Source organism: Manacus vitellinus, unplaced genomic scaffold (assembly GCF_001715985.3).
Source record: "Manacus vitellinus isolate BGI_N305 unplaced genomic scaffold, ASM171598v3 scaffold_40_pilon, whole genome shotgun sequence".
NCBI lineage: Eukaryota > Metazoa > Chordata > Aves > Passeriformes > Pipridae > Manacus > Manacus vitellinus.
Window position 1 is genome coordinate 5,924,725 of NW_021940541.1, and position 14,998 is coordinate 5,939,722.

General features: G+C 48.0%; 1 protein-coding gene across 1 annotated transcript in view; it reads left to right on the top strand.

Annotated features, from left to right (window-relative positions):
* Nucleotides 1-8,343: 8,343 nt before the first annotated feature.
* The window catches only part of EIF3A (eukaryotic translation initiation factor 3 subunit A), a 32,856-nt gene continuing 26,201 nt past the window's right edge, over nucleotides 8,344-14,998 (top strand). The window contains exons 1-4 of the mRNA XM_018078481.3: nucleotides 8,344-8,532; nucleotides 8,734-8,870; nucleotides 11,223-11,386; nucleotides 14,642-14,841. Of these exons, the coding sequence (XP_017933970.2) occupies nucleotides 8,395-8,532; nucleotides 8,734-8,870; nucleotides 11,223-11,386; nucleotides 14,642-14,841 (639 nt within the window). The 5' untranslated portion in view covers nucleotides 8,344-8,394. The remainder of the gene's footprint in view (nucleotides 8,533-8,733; nucleotides 8,871-11,222; nucleotides 11,387-14,641; nucleotides 14,842-14,998) is intronic.

Genomic DNA, 14,998 nt, shown 5'->3' on the forward strand with positions numbered 1-14,998 from the left:
CTTCGCCCCGCCGCCTCCCGCCCGCCCGGCCCGGCCCGCTCCGCCCCGGCCCCCGCCGCTCCCGCTCCGCCCCAGGGCCCCGGCCCGGCCCGCTCCCCCCGCCTCTCCGCCGCTGCGCCCAGGGCCCGGCCCGGCCGCCGCTCGCCGCCCCGCCTCCGCCCAGGCTCGCCCGCCCGCCCTGGGGCCGCCCGCCCGCTCCGCTCCTCCCCAGGCCCGCCGGCTCCGGCCGTGGGGAACGGGGCTGGGATTGGGAACCCACAGGCTGCGTCCTTGCCCGCACCGCACAGCCCCGGCACGGCTCGGGCTGCAAGGGAGCGCTGCAGCTCCTCCGGGCCGACCTCCCTGCTCGAGCAGGGTCCCCTCCTGTCGCTCAGGGGTGTGTCCTTATCTCCAGTGAGGGAGACTCCACACCTGCTCTGGGCAGCCTGTGCTCGGTAACTTGCACAGTAAAGTTCTTCCTTGTAGTCCCGTGTTCCAGTCTGGGCCCGCTGCTTCTTGTCCCATTGCTGGGCACCACCGAGCACAGCCCGGCTCCATCCTCTGCACCCTCCCTTCAGACATGGACAGACACTGATGAGATTCCCGCTCTCCAGGGTGAACAGGTCCAGCTCCCACGGCCTTTCCCCAGAAGTGAGGTGCTCCAGTCCCCTCATCACCTGCATAACCCCCTCTTCTGCCACCTCACACTGTAAGTCACGGGGCACAGCTCAGGGGAAACGCTACACAAAAGGAGGTGGCCCTGCTGGCAGCTGCATCCTGAAGTCCTGGACAGGAGCTGTATCCCTAAGCATCCCAAAACACAGGCCTCCCTGTGCTTCTACAGAGTGTGGATGAAGGCTGACTTGGGCCCAAGAGGCAGCTGAATGAGGTGAGGAACACTCATGGAAGCAGAACAGCCATTCCTGAGTTACTTCATGCATCAGCAAGTTTATTTGAGGATGAAAAGATCTCATTTTAAAGTTTGAAAGAACAGTGGTACCTGAATGTTGGACTCTATGTCCTTAAGGGTCTTTTTTTAACCTAACTGATTCTAGGAATACCACGGCACAGAGCAGCCACTGATTAGGAGGAGAAACTTCCAAAATACCTGGGATAACTAGAGGTCATCAGAAGCTGCTGAAGAAAACATGGGAGAGAGGCCAGGCCTGGTCCTTGCCTGGCTGAGGAATACACTAAAGGGCAGCTTGCCATATGATTTTCATAAAGTCATAAAGTTAAAACACACATATTTAATATACTCTGCTACCATGTAGGAAGGGACATGAGGATTCAGATCATAAAAGCTGCTTCAACACAAAATTGTCTTGATCCCAGCCTGGAGGGCTTTCAGGAGCTTCAGAGATGTACAAAAAAGGGGGGTGGACTACCCAATGGCAAATGCAGCTCTAGCCCAGCAATAAATACCAGGCAGCACATCCATCAGAGCAAAGGTGCCCCCCAGAGAGGGCTGCAAGGACTTAGGACAGGGACTGGCTCTGGCCACGCTGGCACAGGCAGCCTCTGGTGCTGGGAAAGCTGCCACCCGGACCTGGGGCTGTCTCTGACCTGACAGACATTTAAGTCAATTTTATGAAGACAAGAAAAGCACTATTCAGTTCATTAATTTTACGAAGACAGTTCAGCACTATAAATAGCTCAGTGATGACTCTGCTTTAAAGCAGCCCATACTAAAATACTGTCATGTAAACCAATAGCGTGACCTGACGGAGAACACTGTGTACAACATGAACACCAGATCTCTAAGGACGCCAGGACATGGAGAAAATTCCAAGTGAAGGGAGCCTGAAAAAGCAAAGCTGGGCTCTTTTCTTCCATCTTTTTTTTGACTCTAGAATGGAGGGTCATGCACTAGAATTCTCCCTGAAACTGATGCCCACCTTCTAGTTCACATGAGTCTCTGCTTAGCTCATCATGGCATGTTGTGCAGGGATTGAGACACAGGCCCATACAGGGGGAGAGAGACTTTCTTCATAGTGCCAGAGTTGGGCAACCAAATCATTCACTGTTGGCTCTCCTTGTTTCCATGACATTGCTGCCAGTGAGCTGGCATCCCACAATGGCACGGTCCGTAGAAACTTCCACCACGTGGGTTTTGTACACTGGACTTCATCTTGATGTACAGAGGACTGCTCATTCCTTAAACACTTCCAGAGTACCTCCAGCACAGCTGATTTTCTCAGGTACTGGATACCTTGCTCCATGGTGATCCATTTGCATGGGTTCACTCCTAGATCAGCTGGTATCCTGAAAGGGTACCTTTCCCACATGCTTGACAGAAGCTGCCTCCAGAGGCTGAGGATTCCTTTCATTTTCCCAATCCCCAGCTGCTTGGCTACACCACTGTCTTGCATCTGACTGTGGGCTGAGCTATCCCAGCACTGGAGCAGCCAGGTCACAAAGTGCTTGCCTGACAGGCAGCTGAAACATTTTTGTGTACCTGGCAGTTCACAGAGGGATAGGGATTGGGTGATTATCTCTGATGCTGCCTCCTCCTCCTGTTCTGAGGGCCCTACTTCTTCTCCATCCCTCACTTAGTGAACTGATTTTGTCTTGGATTTCTTCTTCTTTACAGGGGCAACTGCTATGGAACAGGTTGTTCCTCTGGTTCAGCTGTAGTTGGAGTGGCCACAATGCCTGTTGTTCTGCTCTCTTCCCCCTCCCCGTGAGGGTGCTGTCTAGTGACCAGCAGTGACTGATAAACAGTAGCCAGGGCCCAGCATAACTTTGTGCCTCTCAGGAACTGCCACAGCATTTTTCCTTCACGCATTTATCGCTTTACAAGGGTCCTGTAGTGGTTCAGGGAGAAACCTCCAAACCACTGGAGGAGAAAAGTCCTTCAAAACCTGACCCATTTTCTCCCACCTTCCGTGCCAGTCATGACTATCCACCCTTGAGGCAGACCTCTGAATGACCTTCCTAAAAATCTCTTTCATAACTAACTCTAAACATGGTGTAGACCACACCGAGGAGACCTGGCAGACTTAGTAACAAGAGCACGCTTTCCTTAACATCCAAAGGAAATTCAAAAGTCTCAGCTGTTGTACCAAGCCTGGATGAGAAACAGGGGGTGAAAAGCTGGAGAAAATTATCCTTCCCTGTTCTCCCCACAGACTGGGTAGGATTGTTAATGAATTCCCACCTATAGCACTGGAGGTCAGCAGGAGAACAACACTGCATACACTGATCTGTTGTTACCTCAAGCCTTCGTGCTCCTTGCTGGGTGCCAATCAGGCTGCTGTGGTTTAGGAATGGTATTCCCCCATTTAATGTTCCCACTGAAACACTCCAAACCCTGTGCCGCTCACTCGCTCCCCTCTCCTGTGGTGGGATGGAAAACTGGAGGCACAGAAAGGTGAAGGTCATGGGTTGAGACAAGAACAATTTACAGGAAAGAGAAATGAAATAACAAATGAACAGTAACAGCAATGCCAACAACAGTGCACAAGGCAGGGGAACGATTCACCCGGGATCGCTCACCACAGAACCCGGCGCTGCCCGGCCCACACGGGCACAGCCCTGCCCCGCACCCCGGTACCACCTGAGGCTCACTCAGAACGGGCTTTGTGGAGCTCGCAGCGGGATCCCCCAACCCTCCTAGTTCTCACTCCCTTCCCGGTCCCAATCCCCCTGACGATCTCTTCCATCCTGATCTCTATCCTCTCCAGGTCCCAATCCCCCTCCCGATCCCCCCACAATCCTGATCCCCCTCCTGATGCCCTCCCAACCCGATCCACCCACGGTCCTGATCCCCTCCTGATCCCCCCACGGTCCCGATCCCAATCCTGATCACCTCACAGTCCCAATCCCCCTCCTATCCCGATCCTCCCATGGTCCTGATCCCCTCCTGATCCCCCCCCAATCCTGATCCCCTCCTGATCGCCTCACGGTCCCAATCCCCCTCCCGATCCCCTCCTATCTCGATCTCGATCCTCCCACGGTCCTGATCCCCCTCCCGATCCTCTCCCATCCCGATCCCGATCCCCCTCCCGATGCCGATCGCCTCAAGGTCCCAATCCCCCTCCCATTTCGATCCTGATCCTCCCATGGTCCTGATCCCCTTCCGATCGCCCCACGGTCCCGATGCCCTCCCCACCTCGATCCCGATCCCCTCACGGTCCCGATCCCCTTGACGATTTCCTTCCATCCTAATCTCGAACCTCTCCAGGTCCTGATCCCCCTCCCATCCCGATCCCGATGCGCCCCCCGGTTCCTGATCCCGTCCCAGTCCCGATTGCATCCCTGGTCCTGATCCCCTCCCGATCCCGATTCCGATCCCCTCCCAGTCCTAATCGCCCTCCCGATCCTCTCCCATCTCGATCCCGATCCCCTCACGACCACGACCCCATCCCGATCCCAATCCCCCCACGGTCCCGATCCCCCTCCCTTATCCCGATCGCCTCACGGTTCCAATCCCCCTCCCATCCCGATCCTCCTCCCAAGGTTCTGATCCCCCTCCGATCGCCACATGGTCCTGACCCCCCTCCCGATCCCGATCCCCTCACGGTCCCGATGCCCCTCCTCACCCCGATCCCGATCCCCTCACGGTCCCGATGCCCCTCCTCACCCCGATCCCGATCCCCTCACGGTCCCGATGCCCCTCCTCACCCCGATCCCGATCCCCTCACGGTCCCGATCCCCCCCCCCCGACCTCCGTCCCGATCCCGATCCCATCCCAATCCTAACCCGCTCCCCTGACACTCCGCCCGGCGCTTCGCGCGCTTCGCTGAGCGCCTCTTTCCCCTTCCGCGCGTCAGTCCCTTTCCCCTCCTCAACCCTCTTCCCTCCGCGTCCCTTTCCTTCTCCTCCTGAACCTTCCTTCCCCCTACCCGGCGCTCCTCCTCTTCCGGCGGCGCGCGCCGCCTGCTGAGCTCAGGAGGAGCCGCGCGGACCGCCGCCGCCCGTGAGGAGCCGCCGCCGCCGCGCCGCCATCATGCCGGTGTACTTCCAGCGGCCCGAGAAGCCCTGAAGCGGCGAACGCGTCATTTCGCACTCACAAACAGCCGCAGCCCGCCGCGGCGAGCTTAACCCGCGCGGGCAGGGGGGCAGGGCAAAGGCAGGGCCGGGCCGCATGGCGGGGGTTGGGGTGGCGGTGAGGGGAGGGAGAGAGGCCCGGCCCCGTCTCACGGACACCCGCGGGCGCGGTGACGCCGTGCCAGCCCCGTGTGGGCTCGGCGCGTAATGGCCCCCGTCCTTCATGTGACTGCGGTGAGGATGCGAATGGCCAGGCGCCTTCGCTTGCCCCTGGAAGACAGGCCGGCAATCCCAACTGGCACACAACCAGCCCGGTTTTATATTTGTCAGCTGGCTTTGCCACTTCTTTTTTTTTTTTTAATAGTATCCTAGTTTTTCTTTTTTTTACAATATCCTATTTTAAGGCCCTGTAGACCCTTCGCTGTCGCGCTTAAAGGCGTCCACAAATTGCTGGTCTTGAAGCGGCAGCTGGAGAGGCTCTGGGGGTCTCTGCATGCTTCAATTGCTTAGTATTTGAACAAACTGCATCTTTTACTGTGTTTTAGCTTCGCTTTTGAGGTTCCGAAGCTGGGAAGCTCTGTCTGATGTCTGAGCGCCTTGAGCAGGCCCCTGCTTTAATTGTTTCTGCCATTATTTCTTAGGAATGTAGTGCTTTCCGAATAAAAGCAGTGCACGTCCCCAAAATTACTAACCTAAAATTCGCCGCAAAATCTTTCTCACAAAAGGTAAAAGATGAAAGATAAAATCGGCTTCAAAATGCGATGAAAGATAAAATCAGTCAGCTTTCCAGGGTGAAACTGTGTTGCATCAGTCCTGCTACTGGAAAAGATGCTCGTACAGTAGTATATAAACACCAGTTAAACTTCAGAATTCTTGGGTAGAGTAAATTGTACTTGGTGTACAAGTCACGTTTCTGGTTACTTTGACCTTAAGTTGTTCAAATCTGACATTCTGTTGAGGCATTCCTGGTATTTATTTAAATTCACATTTCTTGTGCTGCTGCAAGTCTAAATAATTCTGATGAACTGAAGGACTCTGGTTGAACTTAGGGGAGTGTTCTCCAGACAAACGCTGGCAACCCTGAATTTCAGTGGACTGAACACAGAGCATGACAAGCAGTGTCAAGTCTTGCAGGGGCTCAATCTTATCATGTCCAAGCGTAACAAAGGGTGGAAAGTTGTACCTGAGGCAGACTGTGTGTTGCAGGAAGCAGCTTAATGTTAAACTGACATTTCAAATCGGAACACTCAGTGCAGTTTCCAGAGTGTGTTTTATATGTAAGGCTCAGGTGAGCATTAGGATCATTTAATGCTCCATGTTCCCAGTGACTTCACCATACAAAGGTGATGTTCAGAAATATGAAGAGCTTGAATGATTTTAAGTATGTACAGATATGTAAGAAAGGTGGTTTTCTCGTAATAAATGCTAAATGTAGGTCAAGGTCAACCCTCAGCGTTTGTTAACATCTGGCATTGCTTTGTAGTCAAGGATGGAATCACCTTTGGGGAGTGTTTTATTGTGGCAGATACTGAGCTTGCCCACTGTTAGAGATACTGCAAAGCACGTGACATCTTTGTCACCTCCTGTAATGACATGTCACCTCCTGTAATGACATACATTTTTTTCACATTAAAAACTGAGCTTAATTCAGGATTTTGGGTTAGCAGTAGGTCAGTTGTTGATGTGTATCAGCTGCTTCTTGGCCACTCAGAGCTTCAGTTGCTCTTTTGGCTACCTTTTAGCATTTTAAGTGGTATAAAAGAAAAAAAAATGGAAAAAATGTAACTGACAGCTGTTTATGGGCTGAGCTTTGCAATTTGTGTGTTACAGATCTGAGTGTCCATAACTTACAGTTCCTTCTGCAAGGCATGGTGGTGTGTGCTGTATTTGACTCTTCAGGTTCACTTTGTGCTTTTACTGAAGTGTCTCTTAAATTAGCCTTAATTATTTGACTTACTGGTAAGAACCTGCTTGGCCAGAGTTAATTAAAAGTTTCAAAACAATATGAATTAGTTTTGTGCTTTGTCCAGTTGGTTATCGACCACTGAGAGCTGTGGTTGGAATGCCCTGGTGTTGTTGCAGGATTAAACTTGCCTTTCAAGTGTGTTTTCTTAAATAAAATGTAGAGCTGAGCAGTAATTGTCTGAAAAGCAGCACTGAGATAGAATAGCAGTGTAAATTATGGGTTGGAGGACAGCTTTATTAAAATTCCCTTGGTGAGTAAAAGTACTGCTGGATACTGCCACACCGTAGCCTTAATTATCTTCAACTGTATCAGGGTGCTTTTTCTAGAAAGGAACTTGCTCATCTTATGCAAGCTCATTTTTTACATAAACTGAGCCCTGAATACGTGCTATGGTGGTTTTTAGATTAAAACCACACTGCTGCTTTCAAACTACATCTTTTGCTGTGTTTTAACTTCACTTTTGAGATTCCAAAACTGGGAAGCTCTGTCTGATGTCTGAGCACCTTGAGCAGGCCCCTACTTTAGTTGTTTCTGCCATTATTTCTTAGGAATGTAGTGCTTTCCAAAGTACTTCATGGGAAGTACTGGCTCCACCCCTCAGCCTTTAAGAGTAAACACTTTTCCCACTGGCTGTACTTCACTTCCCCTTATCTTTTAAACCTGTTTGCTTCCCATTCTCAGTGTTCATTTCTCCTGCTTTGCTGCAGTGAGGAGCACATTTAGTGGGGGGTCTGTGTATGTGGGTTGCTGCCTTGTGGTTGCTCATGGGTGGTTTGCTGGGTTTTGTGCTGAGCAGAATGTGTGGGATGTCAGGGGTGGGAGTTGCTGTGGTGCTGAGAGCTCCTGTTAGTAAGAGCAGCTGCTTAGGGATGAATAAATGGGCCACTGGTTCCAGCAGCAAGGCTGGTTCAAAAAGTGTTTGACCCTTCAGCTGAACTGCAGCAGCTTTTGGTGTACCTTATATAAACAGAAGTGCTAGACCACTCTGAGTTAAAAAAACCCAACAAACCCACAAACACTAAAACTTTCCCGAGTGAAGTTAGTTTCCTCCCTCTTTCCCTCCATTCCTTCCTCCCTTCCTTGTGCCTTTTCCTCCCTGACTCCCCTCCCTCTTCCCTCCCTGCCTCTGAAACCAGCTGAACAAGTGGATGTGTATATTTTACTATTTTGTTTGAAGTGCTCAGTCATGCCGGGATGAATGGAGAGACCTCTCCCCTATCCTCAGGTTTCCATGTAAACGGAGAGGTTTGTTTGCCACTTGTGTCATTGAACGACTGGCACTGAGACAAACCATCAAGGAGCTTTGGGTAGAGTTAATTCAATTCTGAAAGTTTCTTGTGTTAAGCATAAAAAAATGCATCTTCTGGTGTGCAAGTCTTTTGCTAACTGGGATTTTACTTTCAGAATTCCTTGAGGTTGGCAAAAAGCAGCCTGCCCTCGATGTTCTCTATGATGTTATGAAAAGTAAGAAACACCGAACATGGCAGAAGATCCACGAGCCGATTATGCTGAAGTACCTGGAGCTCTGCGTGGATCTCCGCAAGAGTCACCTGGCAAAAGAAGGACTGTACCAGTACAAGAATATTTGCCAGCAGGTACATTTTCTGATTTTTTGTTTTATTTATTTATAGCAAGCATGGTATCTGTCAGCTGATACAATCTAAAAGTAACTGAATCCTCTTGAGTTAGAATTAATCTGCCTTTTAGATGCTCTTGAGTTTGTAGCGTTTACATTTTAAATATTTGCTGCCTATTGTGGGTGGAAACATCTTCCCATTTTTTTGCCTTTGGTGTAGGTTAACATCAAGTCTTTGGAGGATGTTGTTCGAGCCTATTTAAAATTAGCTGAAGAAAAAACAGAAGCAGCTAAGGAAGAATCCCAGCAGATGGTACTGGACATAGAAGACTTGGATAACATTCAAACTCCAGAAAGGTGGGCAGTCTGTCTTTAAAATGTAGTAATTCACAGAAAGTATACTTATTTTCATTCACAAAGCTGAGATATAAATGTGGTGGATTTGAAATGGAATACTAGTGGTGGTCTAGAGGTTTTCAAAGTAGGGAGAAAGCAGGAATTTTGCACTGAACAAAATCCTAAGCCAGAGTAAAGAAAAGTAAAGAAAGTAAGTAGTAAAGAATAGAAAATTTGTGGGAATGGTTCTGTGAGTTGGGTCACTGCTTTCTAGTGTCTGCTCTGATTTGCATCTGTAGTGGTATTGGAAAGTTTATTATGGAAAGCTTCTCATTACCAGTTGATGTATAAATGCTGTTAATGATGTGAGACCAATGTAATTCCTGTATCTGATAACCTCCAGTTTTTCTCTCCCCATTGTGCATGTACAAACCAAAGCAAATGTTACTTTATAATTGCTTGGGTAACTGATGAAATAATAGAAGAAAGGGCATACAAAGTACATTCAGAGTTAGAATTAATTGGATGGATAATGATAACAGAGAGGAATGGAAAAAAGGATCAGTAAATACATCTGCTGTAGGTTGTGTGTGTAGACCTTCCCTGGCAAGTAGTGCTGGGTTAGGGTGAAACAAGTCTCCAGCTCTGAGAAGTCATTGTGTAGTCAGTGTTTTGTGGGAGAACTTCCTATTCTGCTTCAGGCAAAGTGATGTTAGCTCCAAGAGCCTGTTGATGTAGGGAATGCTCACATTAACTCAGAGGACAGAGATGTGTGGATGACATCTGTGGAAAAGGGGTAACAAGGCGGGGGTGAAGACATGTTTTAAAGCATTCCAGCTGAGTTTGGAGGAGGCCAGACATCTAATCTGGGGAAAGGTGAAGCTATTGATCCCTACCAGAAGGGATGTTTGCAGCTGAATTGGAAGGGGACTAAGACATTGCCCAGTGAAAGATTGATGACGTGTACTGACAAAAGGAGACAGGAAGCAAGAAGGAAGTTAGTGGGAATTCTTTCAATTAAAATCTTTGCACAGGAACTAAAAAAGTAAAAGTTTTATCTTCTGATGATAGAAAATGGGAAGAAATTATTGAAGTAGAGGTTATTTGTCCTTTGTAGGAATAGAGTTATAGTAGTCAAGTAATACTCATAAAGACCTGGAGTAGAAGGCTGTGGATTTATATGTTGACAGCAGAGCTCTCTGGGAGAAGTTGGTTACAAAAGAAAAAAAAGGGTTCCAGACCTGTCTTCAGTAGTTGTTCCAGGATGGCAGTGCCATTCATGTTTTTTCCAGAGCCTTAAATTGTTACAGAGGAATCCCACTAATAGTTAAACAGTGAAGATGGACTGCCTGCTCTTTCCTTGTTCTCCTTTCTATGACTGAGGACTAGAGAATGTGTTTTCAATCACAATTCTTTATCTGAACAAGCACAGTTTCTTTATTGTTCTCTAGGTCCTGTTTTCTAACCTTCTCATACTTTTTTGCTGAATTCACCACTTGATCTGTTGGAGAAGCCACTGGTGATGTGTTTAATATTGCACATAGTACTGGTGCTCAGGGAAGCAAATTAGAACTGGAAATGGTGTAGTAGAAAAGAGCTACAGGAGTTGAGAGTTTATATTAGAAGCATAGTTCAAAAAGAATTTTAAAAATGAAGGCTTAGGGAAGGTGATTCTTTGTCAGTTTGTCATGGTGGGTGGACTGTTCAGCATAAAGGCACCACGTGAGACACAGCACTGAATTGGTCTCAAGTGTCTCAGGAACCAATCTTGTATTTCTCTGATGAGAGAATGAAGTTATAGCCACTAAATACAAGATTATCACATCTTGCTTTTGACATTTATTTAAGCATCTTTTTCATATCAAAATTTTTAAAGGATTAAGTGTTCTGTTTTTCGATGTCTGTAGATTGTAAGGCACACAGTGCCTCTGTGTCACATGTCAACAAGAAGTGAACTCTGGCAGCGTTGCTGGTGGCTAAAAAGGAGCTCTGAGCAAGTACGAAAGTGTCTGTATTGACAGTGATACCTCACTCTAGCACAGCTCCCTGGTAGAAAAGGGAAGGTGAAAATCCTGGGGTTCATTTCCTTTGGCTTACTCGGGAAGGATACAGAAGTTTCTGAAGTCTGTTACCTCTGGAGCTTGGACGTGTCAGTTGTATATGCAGGGGCTAGATTTTGAAACTTGAAAGCAAGGACATTATCTACATCCTTTAAAGGGAAAGGGAGCCGTCTGAGGGACCAGTTTGAAAATAAGCAATAGACTGTTCAACAGCAATTTTCTGTTCAGATTTGTCCAGAAAAATTGATGAGAATCGTAGGGAGTAACCCACTTTTGGTTTTTTGTTTTTCCTTACTCCCTGCCCTGACTACAGTGTTCTTCTGAGTGCTGTAAGTGGAGAAGACACTCAGGATCGTACTGACCGACTGCTTTTGACACCCTGGGTTAAATTTCTTTGGGAATCCTACAGGCAGTGTTTGGATCTTCTCCGAAATAATTCTCGAGTGGAACGCCTGTACCATGACATTGCACAGCAAGGTAGGTCCAAAAGATGGAAACTTAAAGTGTAATGATGTGGTGTCCCACCCTCAAGGGGAGGGGAGCATCCAAGATTCACAGATGCTCGTGGTTGAAAGGAGCAACCAAAGTCAGAGGGTCCCCAAAAGCTTATGAAGTTTTATTAGTAAATTACACACTTGGCATGGAAATTGGTATGTTAGTCCCTGAGCTAGAAGGGTAAGCACACAGCTGTGCACTTCAGATAAAGGGATAGGGTGAAAGAGAAGAGAGAGAGAGAGGAGTTGAAAAGGGGAGAGAGAGGAATAAAGGAATAAACAGAGATCAGCGGTCCTGGCTCCAGTGTCAACCTAGCTGATGGGGTGTCCAGGGTTCTGGGGTGCATGCACACCTGGGCTTTGTGGGAGGGAACCTTTTTACAGGTAAGTTTTCCCCACCCTGGAGATGAATTTCTCACTTCCTATGCAAATCAGTTATCATGCCCAGTCCATTCTTCTGGACCTTTCTGGAAGTGGGTTGGAGGGCCTTGGGAGTCTTGGGTGGTCTTGGCTCCCACCCCTACAGTCCATCCCTACTTCTCAGCCTCATTCCTGTGCCTGCACTCTACTGAGTTGTGCTTATCTCCAGGAGCCAGAACAAGGACCTTTGTCCTAGAAAAGTGCTGCCCTACCCCTGTATGGCCCCTTTTCCAGCCACATCCTGTTCTTTCTCACAGTGTGTTACTACCAACACTCCTTGGTTGTTTTTGCCAACAATCCTGAGTTGTCTCCACGGCTATCCAGCTGTCCATGTTTGAGACATGCATTAGCTCTGTTATCTTCTAGGCTTCTGCATCACCCTGTGGCTCAAACACCAGTATGAACTTGGTGATCCATTGAAAAGGGAAGAGAAGAGAGAGAGGGAAAGGGAGAGAGAGTTTGTCCAGACAAGTTACCCCTTAGTGGCTCAAGTTGTTTAACAGCTCAGACTGATGACAAAAGTCCTTTTTCCTATTTGGAACATCTCTGTCTTGTCTCTTTAAATGCAGTCAGGCTGAATAACAGAGATCTCTTTAGTCCATCTGGTCCACTTTGGCCTTGACATTCCTCAGGTGAAATCTCTACTTCTGCTTCATGAAGTACATGCTGCACTGCTGTTGCTATTCCTCCACCTTTTTGGGGGGGATTGTGATTAGGGTATTACATAATTTCATGTCTGGAGGGAGTGGAACTACCTGTAAAAGTTTGGCAAGCACAGCATGTGCAATCATGGGTGAACGTTTATAGCCCTGTGTGGGTCTGCTGAAGGTGTATTGCCCTCCCTTACAGGTAGTGGCCAGTTGAGCCTTGTCATATTCCCAGCATGGAATCATAAAACCCACTTCTTTTACATCTAGAGTTGCCATCCACAAGTGGGACACTCCGAGTTTTAGTTACCAGTTCTGCAAAATTTAGCTGCTTGTAGGGTTTGCAGTACTGGGTACCACAGCTCTTAGTGGGGCCAAATCAACTACAACTTCAGAAGTTCCTTCTCACACCACAGCCAAAACCCAGCACTGTGACACACCAGCAATCCTTGAATCAGGGAGTGCAGGTGTCGCATGGAGTGAGGGCACTGCCGAGAGAAGAAGCCACAGACTTTTCCTCAAAAGGTACTCTAACTGATAGTTTAGGGAAGAAAATAAGGGAATGTGGCAAAAGTTCAAAAGGGTATCCTACAATCCAGGCAAAACATTCCACCAGAGTACTGACTCAGCACATACTTACTAATCCACAACACTTAGTCAAAATCCAATCCCTCCAGCTTTGAGCTGCCCAAAACAGAGGGAGCAAGAAGAGAGAAGTGTTCTCACTGTCCCTGCCGATCTGAGGCTGGGTTAGGGGCTCCAGGAGGTGTGGTGTGTTGGAGTTTTCCTGGCTGCTTTTAACTGGCAGCTGCTCCAGGGCTTTCTCCTGTGGGTTCCAGTAGCTGCCATGAGGGATAGGTACCTCCCTGAGGTTCGACCCATCCCTTCCCACCTCCACACACACCCCTAGGGTGGTTCCGACCCAACAATTACTGATCCAGTGCCTCACAGCGTATCTATTAGAAATTTTATTAATTGCTGGTGAGAACCAACTGGAATCTGAATGTCTGGGCCATTATTACGTGTGTATTATAGGATTCCACTTGCTGGATTTCAGTCTCCCCTGGACTGTGACCGTAATGCTCTTGCAAATCAGCCACCTGGATTGGATCAGATGAGATAATTTTTTGTGTGTGATTTCCCACTCCACCCTGAGGTCCAGTGGATTCAGATGGGGTTGAAGGAGATAAAGTCATCTTTCCCTGGTTCTCTGTTGTCGGGATCACGCCAAATGTTTTTATCCTGTGTACAGCTGCTGTACTTATTCTGGAACTTTGATATCTTGGTCACTGTATATGGCACCATTTTAGCAGCAGTTTGCTAACGCTGACCATCGTCTGTGGTTTCAGTTTTAATTAGGGGTCAGAAATGTTACTTCCTCATCATCAAATGACTCTTTATCAGAATACCAGATCCATTTGCTGTCTTCCAACTCCTTCGTTGGATACAGAAAGTCAGTTATGAGACTGTGGTTCTGCAAATGTTTGTATGTATCACTTAGGACTTGGTATTTCTGAAAAAAGTCAGATTTGCAACTCTGGATCCAAATTGTGCAAGTACCTCAGGAAAGATGACTGTCAGGTGAGTTCTAGGTGCTTTGGTGTATTTAAGCCTTTGTGCTACAGTGTCAAGGCTTCCTTTCGTGTCTGTTTTTAGTAGAGACATTCTAGAATTTCCAGACTGACAGTGGCAGAGCAAAAGCTGATTTTTGAGAGGAACTACGGGATCAAAGACAGTTTTTTTTTCTGTGTCATTTCCAGTCATTTGAAAGCTTTCTTTAACTTTACCATATTTAGATGACTTGAGAATTTTACATTTTACAAAGCCAAAACTTGAATTCATGCCGTACACAGGATTTCATTTACTCTTAGTTCAAAATAAAAGATAGAATCAGTGCATAAATTACAACATTTTTAAAGAGACTCTTCAGTGTTCCCTATGCTCATTAGGCTTAATTGTGTAGAAACATCTTCATTTTTGAGGTCAAGATGGAAGTGCTCTGCAGTGTCACTTATTCATTATGTGTGACAGATTATATCATGTTTGACATATCTTTTGACTGCAAATGAAGGTTCTTTAAATGTGCTGATTTACATATTTGAATCCCGTTTAGAACTACCATGAAGTCACCATTAGTGCCCGTCCTTAACTTGTGCTGTTCCTTGCTGCAGCTTTCAAGTTCTGCCTGCAGTACACGCGCAAGGCCGAGTTCCGTAAGCTCTGCGACAACCTGCGGATGCACCTGGGGCAGATCCAGCGCCACCACAACCAGAGCACAGCCATCAACCTCAACAATCCCGACAGCCAGTCCATGCACCTGGAGACCAGGCTTGTGCAGCTCGACAGTGCCATCAGCATGGAGCTGTGGCAGGTATGCACAGGACTCTCTCTCCCCATCACACTGTGCCCTCCGGCCTTGCCAGAACCTGCTCCGTGCAGTTCACGGTCCATGGCACATGTAGCAAGGTGGAGAAAGGATGATAGCTAAAGAATGAAGTTTTAATGTCTAGAACATGGTGCTACTTGCA